The following is a 22,602-nucleotide window of genomic DNA, read 5'->3' on the forward strand; positions in this document are numbered from 1 at the left end:
GTGGATCACGGAGGCTGGCAGCTGTCCAACCACACCTTGCTCCTCACACACACCTCTGGGGAGTTAAAACCTGTGGCGGGGTTCACTCACTAACCCCACCATTTGCCAAGATCATCTCGGACGTGCTGGACAGGAAGTGGCCATCCCAAGAACAGAGTTCGCCTCTGAACGGCGACCAGGCCTGCAGCACCCGAGGCCATGCACGCGGACCTGTGGGGCCCCCAGCAGGCAGAGATCACACGTGACGGAGTGTCTGGAGCACTTGTTAATCCATTATGATTTATTAGCTGTACAGCAGTAGGTCCTCCTCCCCAGCTTTCAACCCCATTACGTATTTTATTACAGGTCTCATGTTGGCGTCCTAAAATAATGAAAAATATCACACAGTACAGCTAAGTACAAAATGCATCAACCTAGAGTCTGATAGCTAACTGATGGCTCTTTTAAAAGCAATACACAGAAGAAAAAAGTGTTTGAAATCAGCAAGACTGAGGCTCTCTAAAAAACACATTTCAAACGTGTGACAGTTCATGTGCAAGAATCACTTTTTAGTTGGTTTTGTTTCACATTATTTTGTTTTGCAGATCCAAAGTTTAAATTACTGACCTAGTGAAATTTTCTGGCCCAGCTTTTAAGGGCTGCTGTGACCCACTCATAATCACCCTTCTGCTTGAACAGAGGAATTATAAAACACAAAATTCAGCTACAAACAGAGCAAAGAAAATGTAGATGGGAAATCATAACTGAAAGTTAATTGTACAAGGTTCAAATGCTGGCTCCACGGGCTGGAAATCGCGATCTTCCATGTGGGCGTCCGTCATTAGCGGGCAGCAGTCTCGGTGCCATTCTGCTACATGATTGTGATCCAATTCCTTGTCAACATTTACACACGACAGAGTCTGTGGTAACTTAATTTGCAAGTAATTAAAATGCTGGGTTTTCTTACACTGCACTTCTTTTCAACCTCTTAATTAATGGAAAAGATTAAAATGTAAAAAAAGTTATTTACAAGCTTGACCATACCAGAAACTCTGCCAAGAAAGCGGCAAAGCCTTCAGGACAGACACCGATCGCAGCATGCCGGACTACTGGCGTGCAGCTGGCTCCGAGCAAAGGGAGTCAGGGAGAAGCAGAAGCAAAAACCAGTTTAAAAGTGTAAGTCCTTCCCAAGTCTGCATTTACAATTAAAAACTCTCCTGGGAAGAAGACCTAGAACTCTGGGAAACCCGGTGGCCATTCTGGAGTGGTTTACCATAGCAAGAGAGAGGGTCCAATGTCTCTGTTTCCATCTAAGAAAACCAGTCAGGCATCAACACTGTCCTCAGCACTTCACAGTAAACCCTCAGGGACTCAGAACATTCCATGATTTGCTAACATCAAACAGCAAGTTCTAGTAAAATCACATTTTTCTAACATCATCCTTGAAGTTTTAGTTCTCAGTGTGTTTGGTAAAATGGTGTAAAATGATGCTTTTCCCAAAGCCAAAAGAAGAAAGAAGGGAGAAAAATTAAGATGCGGGCCGTTTAAACACAGCCCAGAGCAGTCCTGGCGATGAGCAAGGCCCCGCCATCACCGGTCCATCATGCTGAGGATCATCTCGGGCGTGAGGTCTCCGTTGGGGGCGTCTGTGGCTGCCGGCTGGGCCTCCTCTTCCTCCCCCTCCACGGGTTCCGCATCTGGCTCTTTTTTGACTTCAACTATAATGTTCTCAATTGCACCTGTATTCTGGTCTTCCACCTGGATGATGGCTGTTGCTGGCAAGAAAGAGCATGAACAAAACAAATGCTCCATTAAAGCCCCTGAGGATTGCAAGGGTCCCGTCAGACTCGACACTAAATGGATGTCAGCAATGCAGGAAAGCCTTATTAGCAAGGACACAGAAAAAGTCATAAAAAAAAAAAAAAAAAGACTTAATGACCTAAAATATGGCCATTCATAAAGCCCCAATACTCTCTGGCTATCAAAGAACAAAATGCTGACATTCATGTTCATATGCCTCCCAAATTCCATACTAAAAGCCTTAGTTTTCCTTTACATCATAAAGTTGAGCTTTGCACTAGTACGAGATAGGCAAAAGCTGCAGACAGCACATGACTAAGAATACCTCCCAATGCGTGTGATGCAGGGTCGAGTTGGAGGTGAACCACCTACAGCAAGAACATCCATTTCTGACCCTGAAGTCTCCCACACCCAGGGCCCTCCACCAGTGTTTTCACTCAAGTATGTGTAGGCAAAATGGTTCCCAGGGTCTACAGTCACACCCCCCACAAACAGACATTTACACATGGGCTCAGGGAGTACATTAAAAAAAAAAAAAAATCTTCCGTTTGTTAAAGAAAAAACCCTGCCTGCCAGCTTTCAGGATATCCACAACAACAGAGAGCAGAACAGAGACTCGAGTCCCCCAGAGCCTGCTGTCACAAGGGCCGTGCCCACTGCCACTTGTGGTGTGAGGCAGAGGGTGAACACCTCTGCTGTGTCCGCTCCTACAGCACAAGGCCAACCCTGAATCCACAGGCCCGGATTTCTTAGGAGGAACACTCAGCACAGAAATTGCTTTATCCTTCATCCCTTACACTTTGGCTCTTTCACATTCATTACCATATCAATGCTGCCAGCTGACTGGGATGTTGGTTGTTCTGCAGAACCCTCCCACAAAGTCCCCATCTTGTCCAACATGCGAACCTTCTACTTAGGCCTTCTCCCTGAAGTGCAACGGGCTTCTCGGGTCTTCCTCATGTGTTTCCCAGTAAAAACTAAATAATCGATTCCTGACAGTTTGTTCCTGGTGTGACCTTAACTTGTTCTCATCATCCCCCAAAACAAGGACCCATCTGGCTTCTGCCCACGCTGGGAGCAGCCGCCAGCCTCCAGCCTACTAGGTGGAGACAAGGAACTTACGCTGGGTCTGTTTGGGCTGGTTGGTTCTGCCAGGAGGGCGTCCTCTCCGCTTCTTGGCAGGGGGTGGGGCTGGGGTCACAGGCTGAGGCTCTGGCTCGGGTTCAATTTCCACAGCAGGTTCCTCCTCATCCTCATTGTCATCCAGGTCTGGCTCAGCATTTTCTTCTCATGAAATCAGGAGTAACATGCGGCGGGGGGACGGACAGGGAGAAGTACAGCAGAAGAAAAATGACACACACACAAAATCACATATTCTGTTAAGTCTAGTTACATATTTATTTTCATCAACAGAAGTCCATTTAAAAATGCTTTTGTTAGAATTAATACACAAATCAACTCGAAGACTACTAGTCCTACTTTATGTGGGCTGGATATTACTTTTTTCTTTTAGCTTTAGATATCAGAATATTAAGTTTCAAAAAAATTTTTTTTAAAGATTTTATTTGACAGAAAGAGAGCGAGAGCAGGAACACAAGCAGAGGGAGTGGGAGAGGGAGAGCAGGCTTCCACCAAGCAGGGAGCCCGATGTGGGCCGAAGGCAGATGCTTAACGACTGAGCCACCCAGGCGCCCCAAGTTTCAAATTCTTAAGAGGCAATTCCATCATATGCCAGATATGTAACAATACCACAGTGTTTAAGTTGAAAACATATATTCCCTCTATCTATTATGCAAGGATAAAGCAGGGTACTGAGCCTGAGACAGACCCTCGAAGATGTGCTCCTGCCAGTCTCTGAGTAGGCAGACGGGGGGGGGGGGGTGGGGTGGGGTGTGTGTGTGTGTGTGTGTGTGTGTGTGTGTGTGTGTGTACGTGCGCATGGCAGACGGGGTGTGTGTGTGTGTGTACGTGCGCATGCATGCACAACAAATTCCTATGGCATTGTGAGGTCCTATTACTAGGATAAGCAGCAAGAGTTCTTCTAGGACTATGATTGATGTTTTTTAAAAAAAAAGATTTATTTATTTATTTAGAGAGACACACACACGGGGCGGGGTGGGGGGAAGCAGAGGGAGAGGGAGACAGAATCCTCAAGCAGACTCTCTGCTGAGCATGGAGCCTGACATGGGGCCCAATCCCACAACCCTGAGATCATGACCTGAGCCAAAATCGAGAGTTGGCCACTCAACCTACTGAGCCACCCAGGCCCCCCTGATGGCTTTAAGGCCAAGTTTTTTAACTTAATTCTCAGCTATGCTGGAATCAATGGGTCATTCTTAACTCCCTAATTTTCTCCCTGATGCCATCATCAAGAGGGGACTACTGTATAAAGAATACTGACAAGGAGCTCTGAATCCCTTACTAGGTGTGTGACTTGGGACAATGACCACAGTGAACCTCAGTTTCCTTATATAATCTCTAAAACACCCCCAACCTACTTACTAGTGATTTGAGGATCAAAAGGATTGAACTGTAACGCATGTAATCACGCTCTGCAACTTGGGGACTCCCCTACACAGACACACTTCTTGTTTGCACCATGCGTCACAGTTTTTAACATTCTCCATTATTCCATTTTGGCTTCATTACTTCATTTAGTAAGAGGTGCTACCCTCATTTTATAGAAAAAGTGAGAAGCTAAGTGATTTGGAAGGCATGGCTAAATTATAGCAGGCAGAACTCAACCTCCAGCCTCCACCTGGGGCTGTTCTGCTGCCCACCCCTGGCCACGGTTCCGGGGCTCCTGCTCCCCCACTCCTTGCCACGCATGGCACGCGAAGTACCCTCCCTGCTCGCCTCTGCCTCTGAGGAGTACAGGTTATGCTGTCTTTCTCTAGGACCAGACATTTACATTTAGAAATCTAGGAGTAAAGGCCTCATCTTTAGGACAAAATGCCTTGTTTGTCAAATCCTAAGTGAAAATGTGGGGAACACACTGGTATGTGGCAGTGTGTCAAGAACGAGATGAGATACTTCCCTGTTGAACTTATTCAAGCCCCCTACTGCCTAAGTTGGCCCAATGCCTAGAAAACCAAACAAATTCAGTCAGAATTGGGGGAAAAAAGCACACAAAGAAGGTTAATAGGGTCAAAGGCTTATTGGCTTGGAGAGATTTTGGCAAAAAGCCTCGAAAATAGCAGTAGATTCTGCTGGTTAATCTCTGCAAGTGGCCAACAGGCAGAACTTCTGGGAGAGGACAAATGTGACTGTGTGGTCTTGGTCAGCAATGGGATGGAAAGCCCAGACTTTCTGGGGGGATAAAAAGACACTCGGTACAAGGCCCAGAACCAAACTGTGCTCTACAAGCCAGCAATGCATAAGACAAAAGAAGGAGCTGCAGCATCTATTAGCAACCATCAGTAAAGTCTTCTGCTGAAAGATGCTCTGGTGATGCATAATTAGGGAATGAAGCCTCTCTTACTGGGAGATGAACCACAGAAGTGACCAAGTGGTACCATAAGCAAGAAGGCTAAGTAAGGGCCAACATCTGTGGCAGTAGGAGGCTCTGCAACTAGAAGCACCTACAGAGATCCTCCAGCTCAAGGTTACCTGTGGATCTCTGGTGGCACTTGGGGCCTGTGATTTTTTTTTTTTTTTTTTTGACAGAGACAGACACAGCGAGAGAGGGAACACAAGTGAGGGAGAGGGAGAAGCAGGTTTCCCACTGAGCAGGGAGCCCGATGTGGGGCTCGATCCCAGGACCCTGGGATCATGACACCAGCCGAAGGCAGACGCTCAATGACTAAGCCACCCAGGCACCCCTGTGATTTTTTTTAAAAAATTTATTTTAGAGCGAAAGCGAGCAAGCAAGAGAGACCACATGCGAGCGGGGTGAGGGACAGAGGGAGAGGGAGAGAATCCCAAGCAGAATCCCCGCTGAGCATGGAGCCTGATCTCAGAACCCTGAGATCACGACCTGAGCTGAAACCAAGAGTTGGACACTCAACTGACTGAATCACCCAGGTGCCCCACTCATTAATTTCTTAGTGAAAGGGTCCCACAAAGATTCTCAGTAGAGAATGGTATGTATTTTTTTTTTTTAAGATTATTTATTTGAGAGAGAGAGACAGTGAGTGTGCATGCGAGGAGGAAGGAGAGGCAGGAGAAGAGGGAGAAGTAGGCTCCCCGCTGAGCAGGAAGCCCGACATGGGGCTCATTCCCAGGACCCTGAGATCATGACCTGAGCCAAAGGCAGATGCCCAACCAACTGAGCTACCCAGGCGCCCCAGGAGAGAACAGTGTGCTTTTAAGTAAACCGACATTTTAAAGGAGGCATGTTTACTGAAAACCCAGTGATGAAGAGAATGCTTAAATTAGATTTTCTAAAAAAGGCAGCAAAAAATAAACTACTCTTATGCTTACTGGATGAATATTCTCCCAGAAAAAGTAAAAGTTCTAAACAGAAAAGGTTTTATTAAAATAAACAAAATACACAAAAACTAAAAGGGACCTTGTTACAGATCTAAATATAAAAAAACCTAGTGCTTTCATGAGCAAGTTTTAGATAAAATCAATGGAGAGACTGAAGTTTTCAAGTATTTTCAATCTTCAAAAAATTTTAATCCCTCCCCATTATTACTAACAAGCAATGCAAGACAAAATGAGGAGCCTTAGAAACACGTAAGGCACCATCTATAATTTCTCCAGTCTGATGGTGCTTCTGGGGAAGTGTATTCCCCAAAACAAAACCCCTCTACATATATCTTTTACCATAAAAAGCTTAAATCTTTAGTCACAGATGTGCCTTCTTAACTACTTGGCCAGTGGCCCAAGCATCCACATTACAGAGCCTAAAACCATGAGACGAGTGTGTACCATCCAATGTGACTCTCCGTTATTGACGCTCTTGTTCTCCCTCCCTCTTCATGAGTCTAGCACCTCAAAGCATACCTTCTGCCTGGATTTCATGACTAAAGTAAAAAACACCCCCAACAGCATCAATGGTAGGAAAACAGGCAAAGTGTTACATTATAAAACGGAGAGATTAAGGAAGGAAGAGAAAGGCTGACCTTCATGGATTTGATCAACACATCTCAAGGCTAGGCTGACACAGGCAGTCAAACCAGAAGTTGGTCAAGATGCTTAAGAAACCTTCTTCATATCCATTAGATTCATTGCTCAAATCTAGACCAGATTCCTAAATGTAAAAGTTACGAACATAGAAAAGAAACTCTGCTGGCCTTAGAATATCACTAATCTGAGGAAACTGAGTCGAGATACTAATTTTGCTTTGGCTTTAACTGAACATGTAATATATAAGGTATTATCAAGCAATGGAATACCAGGAGAAAAAAACACACACATAAACAAAAAACACGAACTTTCCCCAGAAACTAGCTGCTGCTGTAAATACATAACATACATTAGAGAGACTAGAGGCTATAAAGGAAGTAAGAGTGATTGGCCTATCCCAGTACATCCATACATCAATGGATTAGCAACTGGGCACCAAAATCTACCACATGTAACTAAATCAAGAAATAAGTTACTCACCACTGTCAGAGGAGTCTTCTTTTTTGGAACGCATCTTTCTTTTTCTGCCACGTTTACTCTTCTTTGTTTCCCCTCCATTTTCCCCTTCTACGCCATCTGGACCAGCACAATTGTCAGCATGTCTTGCCATGGTATTCTAACGGAAGAAACAAAATCTTCGTTCATGTTACTAAAAAAACTGGTATCAGAAATTAGAAGTTCACTTACTTTAGTTTAATAAAAATTTCGGGTACTCATATCTAGTCTGAAATGTTCTAGTGTGTGTTAATAAGCACATCCTGAACATGCTCTCCTCATTCAAGGGAAATGGTCTCCATCTGGAAGAGGGAGAGAGAAGGAAGGGGGTGGGAGAGGGGGAGAGAGAGAGAAAGGGAGGGAGAGAGGGAGGGAGGGAGGGAGGGAGGAAAGACAGTCCCTCAGAAGAGGAGGGGCTAGGTCCTCTCAGCAGCCTGCAGGCCAGAGGAACACAGGAGGATCAGACCAGCCCCCTGTCCTGTGCAGACCTGACTAACACGGCCCCAAAGGAAGATCCAAGAAAGACCTATTTCAGATACTGAGTCCCCCCCTTCAGCAGGAGGGTTCACACATGTACAGAAAAGCCTGAGGTGGTGATGAGTGGCCCTTTCCAAATGATAAGGCATCTCTGTGCTTATAACCTCAGTGGAAAAAACTGCCCTGCTTTGCAGTGGAAGATCAAGAACATGATATTAAGAACCATGATAAGGGAAGTAAAGTTCTGACTCTCACCCGGCGTGTAAAGGTTTTCCCACACTTAGAACAGACAAAGGCCGCAGGGACAAAGTTGGGGTCATGATAGCGTTTGAAGTGCATGTCGAGGAGCTGCTTCTGGCGGAAGGTCTTGTCGCAGTGGCTGCAAGCGTAAGGCTTCTCCCCAGTGTGGGTGCGCTTGTGCATGATCATGTGCCTCTCCTGAAAGACAGCAGGTGGGGGAAAGGCCTCAGAGCCCGTCACAGGGTTGCTACCCCAGCCACCATCTGCACACATGGTCGAGAGGCCTTTCCCTCCGGAAGGGTCTAGGCTCAAAACTGCTTGTCCAGAGGATAAAGTTATCTTTACAGGGCTGCAAAACTGCTGCCTTAAATCCCAGTGCGGATATGCTCCCTGGCTGGGCCGCCTGTCTAGATCACCCCTAAGCCCCAGGACCATTTTCTTCTCTTCTCTCAGGTCCTGGACTTAACTCTCCCAGTTTTGATAAAGCAGCCAGTAGTTCGCCTGAGGGGGAGGTAAGCTATGACTGAATAAAAACATCAGCTGGAGACTGAGGTGATAACATCGAGGAGTGAGACCTCTGGTGATATTCCTCATAAGTCAGTTTGAAAATACCATCCTTAAAAACAGTTACTATATAAGGAATCTAAAAACCCTCTGATAAAACCTGACACTGATGGGGAATGGGGAACCAACTGCTTTCTAACTATGAAGGTCTCTACCTGTCTGCAAGCGTAATCACACTGGTCACACTTAAAGCGCTTCTCATTCTTGTGTGACTTCTGATGCTGGATGAGGGCATAGCGCTCATGAAACACAGCATCGCAGTATCGACATTTCTTGCCTTGCTCAATGTAGGAATGCTGCTTTCGCAAGTGGACACCTGAAAGCAAAACACAAATCCCAGTCTAACTTGTGAAAACAAACAGGCATTTCATTAAGTTAATAATACGTTCTTCTCTGCTTCTTAAAATATTTACTCTGGCTGCTGTCCTGAAAGTGAATTAAGAGGCAAAAAGACAAGAGAAGTGGAAAGACTAGTTAAGATATGGAAACAGGACAGGTGAGAGAAGATGGTGGCTTGGAAGGAGTGGGGAGAACTGATGAGAGACCCAGAAAGTAGCATCAACAGGACTTATTCACTGAATACAGAACAAGAAAGAAGGTGGGTGTCAATAGACGACCTCCAGGTTCCTGGCTTTGAAAACCGGGTAGGCGGATGGGGCCATTTGCTGAGACAAGGAACAGTGGAAAAGGGCTAAAGCCCTTTGTTTGTTTTGGGGAAAGGGGGCAGGGGGGTTTTAGACCTTCAGTTTTGAACCTGTTAAATGTGAAATGCCAGTGATATCAAACTAGGGATGGCAAAGGCTAAATAAGCCTAGCTCAAAGGAAGGATTTAGAGTAAGAACTGGAGTTGTTGGGATTTGAATTAGCTCACGGGAGTTCAAGAAATCACTACGGCAAAAAGAAAAAGAAGAGTACAGGTCACACTTTAAGAAAGCTAACAGGTAAGGCCAGTGGAAAGAAAAACGGTTAAAACAAGAGAAGGCTGAGAAAGAATAGAGAAGAAAGCCAACAGGCTATCGTGCCACGGAAACCAAGGGAAGAAAGTGTTTTAAGGAGGATGGCACAGTCCACTATGAAGAATATTCTTAAGAGATCAAGAAAGATGGTAAGTGGAATAAGCAATGTGGTGTTTAGTGATCTTAGGAAGAGTCACTTTACAGAATGGGGTGTAAGCTAAGATGGGAGGGCATGAGAAACAGGAAGGAAGACTGTGAGGGATAGAACTCTTTATGAGGATTGGCAGGGAAGGAGATATAAGAGTCAAACTTAAACACCTAAGTAACATAAAAAATAGTAATAAATAAAAAATGAGCCAAAGATGAGTAAGTCCTAGAGACCTACTGTACAGCGTAATTCCCACAGTTTATTTATTTTTAAAAATTTTATTTTTAAGTAATCCCTACACCCAGTGTGGAGCTTGAACTCACAACCCTGAGATCAAGCGTCGCATGCTCTATGGACTGAGCCAGTCAGGTGCCCCTAATTCCCATAGTTTATTTATTTCTTAAAAGATTTTATTTATTTGAAAGAGAGCACAAGCAGGGAGAGCAGCAGGCAGAGAGAAGCAGGCTCCCAGCTGAGCAAGGAGCCTGATGCAGGACTCGATCCCAGGACCCTGGGATCACGACCTGAGCTGAAGTCAGACACTTAACTGAATGAGCCACCCAGGTGTCCCATTCCCCTAGTTTGTAATATTGTACAAAAATTTCCAAGTTTCCAAATTATGTTTTAACAGCAAAAATTAGAAACTTAAAAAAAAGTCAAACCTAGACAGGGAAGACTTTCTTTTTTAAGATAGGAGAAATGTAAGCATGTTTAAGAGTTGAGGGGAAAGATCTAGGAAAGAAAGTGTGAAGATGAAGGTAAGGAGGCAGTACATGAGGGTATAAAAGCTGCAGAGAAGACAAGACAGGACTGAGGCAAAAGCAAAGGGACAGGCCACAAATACGAAGAGTGATGCCAACTCTCTTGCAGCAAATGGGCAAAGAAAAGATGAATGCAGATAGGTTTGTAGGTTTGAGAACAGAAATTTGGGAGTTTCAATCTGTCGCCTTTACTTTTCTTATGAAGTAGGAAAAGAGGTCACTTACTGAGACCATGGAGGTGGAGGGAAAAGGGGAGGAAAGATCAGAGGTTTAAAAAAAGTGCAAATGATTCACCCAACTCTGACTCGTTTCATGGTGCCTTCCACATAGCAGGCAACTAAACATTTGTGGAATGAATGAATGATTGAACTCACTGAGGAAAACAGGAGCACACCTGACAAGGACAAATAGGTGGACTGCCCAGAAACAATGAAAGCTCAGCTGCATCTGGGATCATGAATTTATGGTGCTACCAACCTGCTTCACTCATACCACATCAGACTTAAAGAAGACCAATTCTGGGGAGCAGAAATGAGGGAAGGCTTTTCTTTTTTACTCTCTACACATGTTCACTATATGAAAGCCTTTCATACATACATATATTATTTCAAATAATTTTTTTTAAAGATTTATTTGACAGAAACAGTGAGAGAGGGAACACAAGCAGAGGGAGCGGGAGAGGGAGAAACAGGCTCCCCACTGAGCAGGAAGCCTAACGCAGAGCTCGATCTCAGGATCCCGGCATCATGACCTGAGCCGAAGGCAGACGCTTAACGAATGAACCACCCAGGTGCCCCCAAATAATTTTTAAAAGGCCTCAACTTCCCCTTCTGGTCCTGTGATAAGAGACCTAACAGTGAAAGACTTTCTTTCATGTGTTCTTAATACTTATAACAACTGTGTAAGGTAGTTATTTTTCCTAAAAATCAGTTGGGGAAAAAAAAAACAACAAAAAGAGGCTTAGAGGAATATTTGGAGGTGAATCTTGACTCTAGTAGGTCAAGTCTCCAAAGCCCACGCTCTCCTGTGTCACAAAGTGATAAATTTTATTTATAGCATATTAGTGTGAAATCAGGCCTGCTTTAAAGAGGGAACTTCTTTGGGATTGGTTTTGGGAGATAACTATTATCTGACAGCTCCTAAGCAATTAAGTTCCTTATTATGTAGGGCCTAAAGGGTATCATACAGGTATAGAACACCCAAAATATATACTTGCATCATAAAAGTGAATAATTTTAAAAATTTAAATAATCCAAACAGTGGCCTAATAGCTCACACACACTATCATGAGGTATTATCAATTTAGATTTTAGGTTTCTGTATTATAAGAACAGTAAAATTCATTTATCAGAGGACAGTGCCTCTTAAATCTTTCTAACAAAATCCTCTTAACATGTTAGGATGAACAAGTAACCCACAGATCTTATGTGGAGCCTAAAGCCCTCTGCTTCAAACTCATGGTTTCATCTTCAAAATGTGTATTAGATGTTAAAATAAATAAATACATACACTTATACCTTAAAAAAACGTATGCTAGCCTGCATTTTGTCCAATATGGTCGTATTAATATAACAATAAAATCTTTTTTAAGATTTTATTTATTTATTTGACAGAGAGAGAGCGCGCGCACAAACGGGGAGCAGCAGGCAGAGAGAGAGAGGGAGAAGCAGGCTCCCCACTGAGCAGGGAGCCCGACACGGGGCTCGATCCCAGGATTCCGGGATCATGATCTGAGCCAAAGGCAGCTGCTTAACCGACTGAGCCATCCAGGCGCCCCAATATAACAATGTTTTAAGACACCAGCTAAATTGCCTAACTTTACTCAGCTAAAATACATATGCCTTGGTGACTTCATATGGTTGCTATGAATATCAAATGGGTTAAAAAGTTAAAGTAATAAAAGATGTTTTGTAAAGTACAACAATTTACCTATATATAAAATTGTTTATACTAATAATATTCAAGGGAAAAAACAATAATATTCAAGGAGCAATACATTTTGGATAGAGATCAGACAGGGGCAGTATTTTTATCTCTTTTAAATAGGAAAAACAAAGGGAGACACATCCAGGTGACCATACCTTTATGGGCCCAACTACAATTTCTACTGATAAATTCTGCCTCTGTATAAGCTATAGTTTAATTATGCACAGAAATATAGTTATCATCCAACCAATAACGTCTAATTATTTAGAGAAAGTACTTATGCTCTGAGAAAAACTGAAATGGACAGTCCTTAGTTTGAATCATACTATGTCACTTCCCTATTTGGAGATTTGAACATTACCAGTGAGGACTACTAATTAAAGGTTTACTATTTCCTCTCATTACAGCTCCTGTTAATTTATAAATGAGCTATATTCAGGAAAGAATCTTGTGGCCTGACTGCAATGAGAGAAAGAAGATAAAAACAGATGCTAAGCAATGGCTGTTATTAAGTGGTAGGCCATTCACCTATACAAAACTTACATAATTTAGAAAAGGAAGTTATTTATGATCCTCCTACTTTCACACATCCTCAAAAATATTTTTTCATTTGCCACTAGCTAATTTACTTACCCAAATCACTTTTTCGGGCTATGACAGTGTCACAGTGGGGACAGTGAAATTTGGCCACATTTTCTGTGTGCTTCTGTAAAATGTGCATCTTCATGGTACCACTTTGGGTAAACCGAGCATGACAAATATAACATTCATAAGGTTTTTCCCCTTAAAAGGAAATACAGAACAAACAAATTAGATGAAATGAGCACCATCATTTAACTGGAGGGTAATTCAGGTGGTAATTCAGCTGCAGTCAGGTAGCAGAAAAGCTAAGCTACAGAGAATCCTCAGGTGTTACCCAGCGAGCCCAAGCCTCAGGCCTGCTGCATGGCTCACACCCGTTCTTAAGAGATGGCACTCAAGTCCTGAACTGCTGGCTGTCAGCTCCACCACAGACTCACTCCCGAGAGTGAGCGAGCGAACAATTCCTACAAGGCCTGCCTTTGGGGGACAGGAGATAGACAATAGAAGGACCTCCAAGTTCTTTTTCTTTTTATCTTTACACCCAACATGCGGCTCGAACTCAAGACCCCGAAATCAAGAGTCACACACTCTACCGACTGAGCCAGGCAGGCGCCCCTACAAATTTTTCTTTTTTAGGAAAACACAGTATGGGGAAAACTGAATGAGCGGGTTAGGTAATCTACTCAGACTTCTAATAGTGAAACTTTCCATTCTCCAATGTATATTCAGAACAATGAATTCAGATGATATGCCAGAGAAGCATTTGTCAATTCCATTACTTTTATGCCAGCTCCCATTCTGGTAAGCAACAGGGGTGTGAGGTGGTTTACAGGGTCCCATGGGATCCACTGAAAAGCAGCTCATTAATACAACAAGGAGGGAAGATGTCCTACCTGAATGAGTTCTCATGTGCCTTTTCAGCTTGTATGTGTCCCTGCTGGCGTAACTGCACAAGCTGCACTGGAACGGACGCTCCCCAGTATGAGAGCGAATGTGACGTTTTAATTTGCTGACCTGAAACATGAAAGCACAATGACTGTAATGTGAATGCTGTGGGTTAGGCACAAAAGCTTAGCTTTTGGGCACTGAAGTTCAGAATACAGAAAAGTCTAAAATACACTATTTCTTCCTCCTTATTTGTAATTTTTGTTTCTCAAATCCTTATAATCCAAAGACAGTAAATAAATGGACAGGGCATAGATGACTCAAGATGGGTTATTAATAACTACTTAAGCTGGGTGACAGATTCACGGGGGTGTATTATCCTATTTTGTCTATTTCTATATATGTTTTCTGCTTTTGTATATTCCGTAACAGTTGAAGTAATCATGCTTATCTATAGGTCAATTTCCTTCCAGATACATAGGTATCAGATGTTTTTTTGTTGTTCAGTTTAACCCTAAATAATTTTATTGCTATTAGAATGTGAACTATTTCCTGCTATCTACCGTATAAAGTTAAGTTACTGGCTTCTGTATATTTGTCTTATATCTGGCCACCCAAATGGACTTTTTTTTTTTTTTTTAAGATTTTATTCATCCATTTCAGATAGACAGAGTCAGCGAGAGAGGGAACACAAGCAGGGGGATTGGGAGAGGGAGAAGCAGGCTTCCCGCAGAGCAGGGAGCCCAATGCAGGGCTCGATTCCAGGACCCTGGGATCACGACCCGAGCCGAAGGCAGACGCCTAACGACTGAGCCACCCAGGCGCCCCCCAAATGGACTCTTATTGCTCTATGTTTTTTTTCAGCTGATACTCTTGGATTTTTTTGGTGTAAGCAAGTATATCTGCAATAAATAAGTTTTGTTTTACCACTTATAATTAATTTCTTATTTAGCTGGGATTTCTAATACAATCACAATGTTGAAACAGTAATGGTAAGAACAGATGTCTTGTTCCAAATTTTTATTATTTACTTATTTACTTGTTTTTAAGTAATCTCTACACCCAATGTGGGGCTCACGACCCCGAGAGATCAAGGCACCTGTCTTGTTCCAAATTTTATTGGGATACTCCCAATGCTTCAGTTAACTGGGATGGATTGACTACGGGTTTCTGGTATACACTCCTTATAGTAAAGCCATTTTCTTCCACTCTTAACTTGTTAGGACTTTAAACAGTAATGAATATTGTTATAGCTTTTCAGTAATCTACAGAAGTGATCATATGGTTTTTCTTAAACTTCTCAATGTAGCACACACCAGTAATTTCCTAATGTTCAACTCTCCTTGTATTTTAGATATATTCTATTTAGTAATCATTTATTTTTAAAATATATTACTCAATTTGGTGAATAATTTGATTTAGCTTAGTTTTCTGTGAGAATAAGATATACTTTTCTTTTTGGTAGCATTCTTACCCAGTTTTGGTAACAGTGTAGCCTCAAATAGTAAAGGAGAAAATATTTCCCCCCCTTTTTTTTTAAAGTAGGCTCCAATGCCAGGCCTGAACTCACAACCATGAGATTGAGAACCTGAGCTCAGATCAAGGGTCGGACACCTGACCGACTGAGCCATCCAGATGCCCCCAAATTTTCCATTTTTAAATGCTCCAGGTACAGTTACTTGTTTCTTTGATGTTTCATAGAACCTACCTATAATAACATGTTGTACTAGTGCTTTTTTAAAAATGGGTTAGTCTTTCACATTCATTACAGTTTTAGTATTTTTGGTGGCAGGGAAGGGGAGTGAGAGTGTTAATAATCTCGTAAGATTTTCTATCTCATCTTAAGTCAGTTTGGGTAGTTCTTATACTGGAATCACTGTCTTAGGAGAGGAACCAACAAGTTGCTCAACACTCACTTCTACACTGGCGTAATCGCACATGGAACACTTAAATGGCTTCTCATGGGTGTGTTTATAACGACGATGCCGCACCAATTCTCCACTAGTCACAAAGGCCATGTCACAGTCTGGGCACTTGTGAGGACGAGTACCTAGAGAAAAGGAGATTATAACAGGAAGACAAGATCAAGGGCACAGTTAATGACAGTTCAACATCTGACGAGAACTGCAGCATGAGGTTGAACCCTGGTCATCTCAACAACCTTGCACTAGCCTGAGAATAACTCCAAAGCAATAGGGGGTCCCAGCGGACTTTCTAACACTAACCCCAGAATATTGGAAAACATGTGTCACGCATTTAATTTCTCTTAATTACCCATTTGCGTGCTGCTTTTGAATACAAAAATCGCCCCCCCCCCTTTTAAAATACTCGTAGCAAGAATTACTATTAAACTCCACTCAATTGGCCAGAGACCCTTATGGTGATATCAGAAAGACTTGCCCCTCATGGAGCACACTACCTACACCTGTGAGTTCATCAGCCAGCCAAAATACAAAATCCTTTTTACCCCTAGTTTATGAATTCTGATCACTATGCATCAAAAGTCTGCTTCAACTCTTTTTTTGTTTATTTTTTAAAAGATTTTATTTATTTGAGATAGAGAGCGCGTGCATGAGCAGGGGGAGGGTCAGAGGGAGAAGCAGATTCCCCTGCTGAGCAGGGAGCCTGGGGTGGAGGGTGCTCGATCCCAGGACCCTGGGATCATGACCTGAGCCCAAGGCAGATGCCACTGAGCCACCCAGGCACCCCTATTTCAACTCTTGATTAAAAAAATTTAGAACACCTTGGGGCACCTGGGTGGCTTGGCAGGTTGAGCATCTGACTCTTGATTTCAGTTCTAGTCATGATCTCAGGATCACGAGATGGGAGCCCAACATCGGGCTCCATGCTTGTGGGAAGTCTGCTTGAGATTTTTCTCCCTCTGCTCCTACCCCACCCCCTGCTGATGTGTGCACACTTTCTCTCAAATAAATAAATAATTTTTGTTTTTTTTTTTAAGATTTTATTTATTTGACAGAGAGAGACACAGTGAGAGAGGGAACACAAGCAGGGGGAGTGGGAGAGGGAGAAGCAGGCTTCCCGCAGAGCAGGGAGCCCTGCCTGGGATCATGACCTGAGCCGAAGGCAGACACTTAACAAGTGAGCCACCCAGGCGCCCCTAAATAAATCTTAAAAAACAAAAACAAAGGGTGCCTGGGTGGCTCAGTCGTTAAGCGTCTGCCTTCGGCTCAGGTCAGGATCCCAGGGTCCTGGGATCAAGCCCCGCATCGGGCTCCCTGCTCCGCGGGAAGCCTGCTTCTCCCTCTCCCTCTCCCACTCCCCCTGCTTGTGTTCCCTCTCTCACTGTGTCTCTGTCAAATAAATAAAATAAAATCTTTAAAAAAACAAACAAAAAAACAAAAAAACATCTCTTAAACCTCAATGTTTTGTCAAGTAGAGGTCACAGAATTAATAGTTATTTGACCCAAAGACATTCAGAAATAGATTGCATTAGGAATGTAATAGAATATAAAAGAGACTGGAAAATAAAAATAGTTCAGCATACGTGAGGTTATAACAGATAAATATTCAGATAAATAAAGAACTAAATATTAAAAACATTAAAAAAAAGTTATTTGACCCAAGATTCCTCTGCATATCAAATCTTACTGTGTTATGACTGTACATATAGAGACACTGGGCTGTCCACATTCTGATACTTTTTTCTAAAGAAAAAACAAAAAAACACCAAAAAACCAAAAACCAAATGCAATAGCTTGTTTTCTATATAAATTTATTTTGATAATTCCAGAAATTTATCAAAGGCTTTACAAAGTAGTACTGCCTTTTATGTGATTTAAACAGATGACCCTTTTTTCAAAAAAGATTTTATTTATTTATTTGGGGGAGTGGATGGGGAGGAGAGTGCAAGCAGGGGAAGAGCAGGGGGAGAGGGACAATCAGACTCCTCTGCTGAGAGCAGAGCTCAACTTGGGGCCCGATCCCATGCCTCTGAGATCATGACCTCAGCCGAAATCAAGAGTTGGACGCTTAATCAACTGAGCCACCCAGATTCCCCAAAAGATCACCTTTAAAAAAAAATAATCTCTACACTCAACGTGGGGCTTGAACTTACAACCTTGAGATCAAGCGTCGCATCCTCTACTGACTGAGCCAGCCAGGCACCCCTAAACGGATCATTTTCAAACATCCGTATCTAATATTCTGTGATCTGAATGTGAATTCATGAAATATTTAAACATTCTTACAAACTAATATACTCCACGTTTTTCTTTTTCCCTTTTACTGAAGGAATCTGTTTTTAGTATGCCCTCACATAGTAGCCCTATAACATAACTGACTGATTATATTAGTGGATCTTCTCTAGTCACTTTATATTCTAAATATAGCATTGGAAGTATGCCCAGGTAATGATGACAATAAGGAGATAAGCTGACAGCAGAACACAGTGCTGTTTTCATAGACCATTACTGAAAAACTAGGGACCATCTGTAATTGTGCACTGCAGGTAAGGGATGACAACAAAGTAATCCCGAACACCAAAATCAAAGGAAGGTTACCATTTACCTCTGAGAACGGAATTAGAAAGAGTCACAGTGTAATGAATGGGACCAGCCATCTGCAGAAATGATTCTGAGATGGACAGAATCCTCAAGAGGGAAGTGTGATTAAAGTATGATAGTAACTAAGAAATTTCAAGGAATGTTCATTTGCTCAGTTTGCTTCTTTATTATCACTGGGGATGTAGGAGTGAAGGACAGAGTTCTTGTCTATGAAAAAGAATCTGGCAGCACAGATCGGTAAGTGAAACAACAATTAACGAGAAAGAAAGCAGGATCCATTTCCGTTAGGATAAACTGAACTGAAAACCAAGGATTTCTAATGTTTACCTAGTACTATCTAGGAGACAGAAAGAGGCCTGCTACTGGTAGACATAAGCATGGCAATTAGGAAAGAAGCAGACATTACTGTACAACAGAGATTTTCATTGGGTTGTACCACATGATTGCATATGTCCCTCTGCTCAGATCCATGCTTACCAAGTCACCATTCAATTGCTACATCTTCTTGATATAGGCAAGGGTATCCCCTAGAATGCAATACAACTGCATCCAGAAAATGAAAAGGTGTATTCCTCACCATAAACTTTTTCTGATTGCATCTGACCCTTGAGGGTTTGATTAGTATGAATCAGTCCTGCCAAATTAGCTCTGAGCGACTAGACAGACCACACTCTTATTTTCAAAGCTGAGGACTAGACCATGACATACAGTGCCCACATCAACCACTCCCATTTTAGGAAGTCCTATTATGTGGCCAAATGCTTTTATCTAATCATATGCCCTTTCACAGTGTCTTCAAACTACTAAATAAAATATACTATCAAGTGTCTTGAGTAGAAAGCAGGGAAATAATGAAAAGTGACCAGATGATATTAGCAAAGAATATACTAATGCGCAACATATTGCTTACAGGCCAAACTCAACTTGGTCATGCTCAGTAGACTACCAGCACATCAAATCAAAAACAAGAGCTGTGTTAAGTGGAGAATCTGGATAGAGGAAAGCTACTCTGCATGAAGAACCGTGTGAGAGAAGTTTCTATCAGCACTCATAGCCAAATGCCAATATTGAAAGAGCAAAGAGCCCAGAAGAGAGCCTTAAGAGAGCTCCTGCACAGTCCCTCCACTTTAGTGACTCCTGGGACCTGATCATAGCCAACATGATGCTAACACAGAATATTAAAGTCTGGGGGTGCCTGGGTGGCTCAGTCGGTTAAGCATCTGCCTTTGGCTCAGGTCATGATCCCAGGATCCTGGGATCAAGCCCCACATTGGGCTCCCTACTCAGCGGGGAGCCTGCTTCTCCCTCTCTCCTGCCTGCTGCTTCCCCTGTTTGTGTGCTGTCAAATAAATAAATAAAATCTTAAAAAAAAAAAAAAATTAAAGTATGTATGGAGCACAAATGAGTAAGTTTCTGAATTGCTAGAATAACGCCTTAAACTTTCCATTCTGAGATTATGAATTACTTACCTTTGTTGAAGTGAAACAACCAGAAACCATGGCTTTTACAAAGAATTGCATTGCTATTTCTAATGTTCATCCTTATAGTGCCTGGCAATTGTTGCCCGGGAATTTCGGGCGTCATTTTTTGTCACTGATGTTAAAACCTTGGCAACGCAATGGTGATATCCTTTAGGAAATATTACAGGTTAACCGCCATAGATAATTTTTTCCTGGATCACCATACTTAAACAGTTTGGATTATTTTCCACTAAATTTTCTTTGCATTTGCCTACAAATTCATCTGCTTATAATAAATCAGGATTACAGCATAAGAAAGAACAAAAATCTTCTTCTTTAACTTCCCACCAGAACCACCTTGGATGATACTTAAAACCCAAGTTTTAACCTTTGCTATGCTGTAGCCCCCAACATTCATATCCAGCACCTGTGTGTGTGTTAAGGTGATTCCTCAGGAGGGTGACTGTTCTGAATGCCCTGCCACAGAGATGGCACTTGTGTGGTCTCTCATCAGTGTGACTTTTCATGTGACGATCCAAATTTGAACGCCGTGGACATGTGTAACTGCAAAGCTCACACTGGAATGTCTTCTTTACACCTATATGAAAAACAAAACACTTACTTCTTGCAAGGTTTCAAAGTGTTAAGTTTAATCCTAACGTTAAATATCTACAAATAAATTTCATTAGCCTTTTTAAACTAAATCCAATCTAAGTCATATTAAATCGTTATTATTTCATGCCACTAACAGATTTCTTTCTTTGTCCTCAGGACTTAAAAAATATTGAATTTGGAAAAACTTTTAGACTAGGTAAAAGGACTGGTACCTAGCTCATGATCTTAAAAAACAAAAAAAAAACCCATTTATTATAAAATAATTTGCATATACCCTGTGTTATTTGCTTTATCCCAAAATCAGTTTATGAGAATATAATGGATAAACTCATTTTACCTTTCTTTTTAATTTTTGTTGGTTTTGGAGGCTTCATGTTACCAACCACTTTCTCTGCATTAACCTCCGATAGCAGACCCTCCTGCTGCTCTTCCTCAAAATCGTAGACAGACACATCCACATCTTTGCCCTCCTCTGTGTAACGCAGTTTGCTCTTTTTGGTTTTCTTTGTTTTTTTGGCTGGCGGCTGATAATCTGGGTCTTTTTGCCAACTAGGATCTTCTTGAGGCGGAAGTTCCCCTTGCTCTAGCGTCTCCACCTCTCCATTGGCCCCTACTTTCACCACTTGAAACCCTTCAGGCAAAGGTAAGGTGTGACATATCATGGGTTCACTTTCTGCAAGGCCCTCTTTAGACACTTCATTCTCATAAGCCCCCTGAAGTTCTTCTACCGAAGTAGTGGCAACAGGTACAGTCACGGGAACGGGTACTTGGACAAGCTGAAGCTCTCCTATGTTTATGGGCTGTTCCTCCATATTTACAACCTGCAAGGTTATGATCTGGGTATCGTCCACAGCAGCCTCTGCTTCTGGAGCGACTGTACCCTCCATTACTTCAGTCTTCATCTGAAGAAGGGTGGGGTCCAGCTGTTCCATCATTACCATCTGTACACTGCTATTGACATCCTGGACCACCTCACCCCCATCAGTCTGGTTCTGGGGCAGGTGACAAGTGTCCTCTTCCTGGCCCCCTTCCCGGCGTCTCTGGTAAGTCTTTCTTTCCTTTCCTTTAATGAAAGTTTCAGACTCTTCCACAATGGCTTCAACCGCCTCACCTTCCATTTCCCCTTCCTTTATTAAGGGAGAACACAGATTGTTATTTATTCATTCATTCATTCATTCCACAGATGGTTATTTAAAATAAAGCTTGTCTAAATGAAAATACATACATTTTAAAAGAAAAATGAAAAATGAATTAGGAAATAAATGGTTGTTAATATTCAAAAAGACACAACAGATATTATGTACCTCCTGATGGAAGAACAAACTACCACCTATGAAGCAGTCTTGTTCAACAAAACAAAAAATCTGAAACTAATCAAGTCTCTAGAGCCAACCACTAATTAACAGGAAATTGGTGACAGAATATGTTTCTTTTTAAAAGATTACTGGGACGCCTGGGTGGCTCAGATGGTTAAGCATCTGCCTTCGGCTCAGGTCATGATCTCGGTGTCCTGGGATCAAGTCCTGCATCGGGCTCCCTGCTCAGCGGGGAGCCTGCTTCTCCCTCTGCCTGCCGCTCCCCCTGCTTGTGCTCTCTGACAAATGGATAAATAAAATCTTTAAAAATAAATAAATAAATAAAAGATTATTTGAGAGAAAGAGCATGTGCATACGAGCAGGGGGAAGGGAAAGGAAGAAGCAGACTCCCTGCTGAGCAAAGAGCCTGATGAAGGGCTTGATTCTAGGAACCCCGAGATCATGACCTGAGCCAAAGTCAGATGCTTAACCGACTGAGCCACGGAGAAGCCCTGGTGAGAGAGTATGTTAAATTACAATACCAGAATGAAATCAGAGTAATCCAGACTGAAGGCAACTCTGCAGGATTAACTACCCAGTTTCTTCTGCAAATAAATCACCAAGACAAAAAATGGAAAGGATAGAGGGAGAATGTACGTATCAATGGTTCTCAACCTGGTGACTTTGCCTCCAGGGGGCATTTGGCAAGGCCTGTGACATTTCTGGTTGTCACTACCGGAGCGGGTGTGCTACTAGCATCTAGTGGGTAGAGGCCAAAGAGGTCACTAAATATCCTGCTATGCACAGGTTCAGTCCTCCACAA

The 22,602-nt window shown here is 42.5% G+C and overlaps 1 protein-coding gene across 6 annotated transcripts in view; it reads right to left on the minus strand.

Annotated features, from left to right (window-relative positions):
- Positions 1 to 259: 259 nt before the first annotated feature.
- Positions 260 to 22,602, minus strand: part of CTCF (CCCTC-binding factor) — a 47,670-nt gene continuing 25,327 nt past the window's right edge. For 2 of the 6 annotated variants that reach the window (XM_078063635.1, XM_078063634.1), the window contains 10 exons: positions 20,822 to 21,611; positions 20,297 to 20,467; positions 15,803 to 15,936; positions 13,895 to 14,015; positions 13,053 to 13,202; positions 8,784 to 8,944; positions 8,080 to 8,262; positions 7,333 to 7,468; positions 2,902 to 3,066; positions 260 to 1,754 (listed from right to left, as the gene is read on the minus strand). In XM_078063635.1, coding sequence (XP_077919761.1) covers positions 1,570 to 1,754; positions 2,902 to 3,066; positions 7,333 to 7,468; positions 8,080 to 8,262; positions 8,784 to 8,944; positions 13,053 to 13,202; positions 13,895 to 14,015; positions 15,803 to 15,936; positions 20,297 to 20,467; positions 20,822 to 21,602 — 2,187 coding nt within the window. In that variant the 5' untranslated portion in view covers positions 21,603 to 21,611 and the 3' untranslated portion in view covers positions 260 to 1,569. The remainder of the gene's footprint in view (positions 1,755 to 2,901; positions 3,067 to 7,332; positions 7,469 to 8,079; positions 8,263 to 8,783; positions 8,945 to 13,052; positions 13,203 to 13,894; positions 14,016 to 15,802; positions 15,937 to 20,296; positions 20,468 to 20,821; positions 21,612 to 22,602) is intronic. The other 4 variants (XM_036115059.2, XM_036115061.2, XM_078063636.1 and 1 more) reach the window with 4 other exon arrangements.

The sequence above is a fragment of the Halichoerus grypus genome, chromosome 15 (genome assembly GCF_964656455.1).
Source record: "Halichoerus grypus chromosome 15, mHalGry1.hap1.1, whole genome shotgun sequence".
Lineage (NCBI taxonomy): Eukaryota > Metazoa > Chordata > Mammalia > Carnivora > Phocidae > Halichoerus > Halichoerus grypus.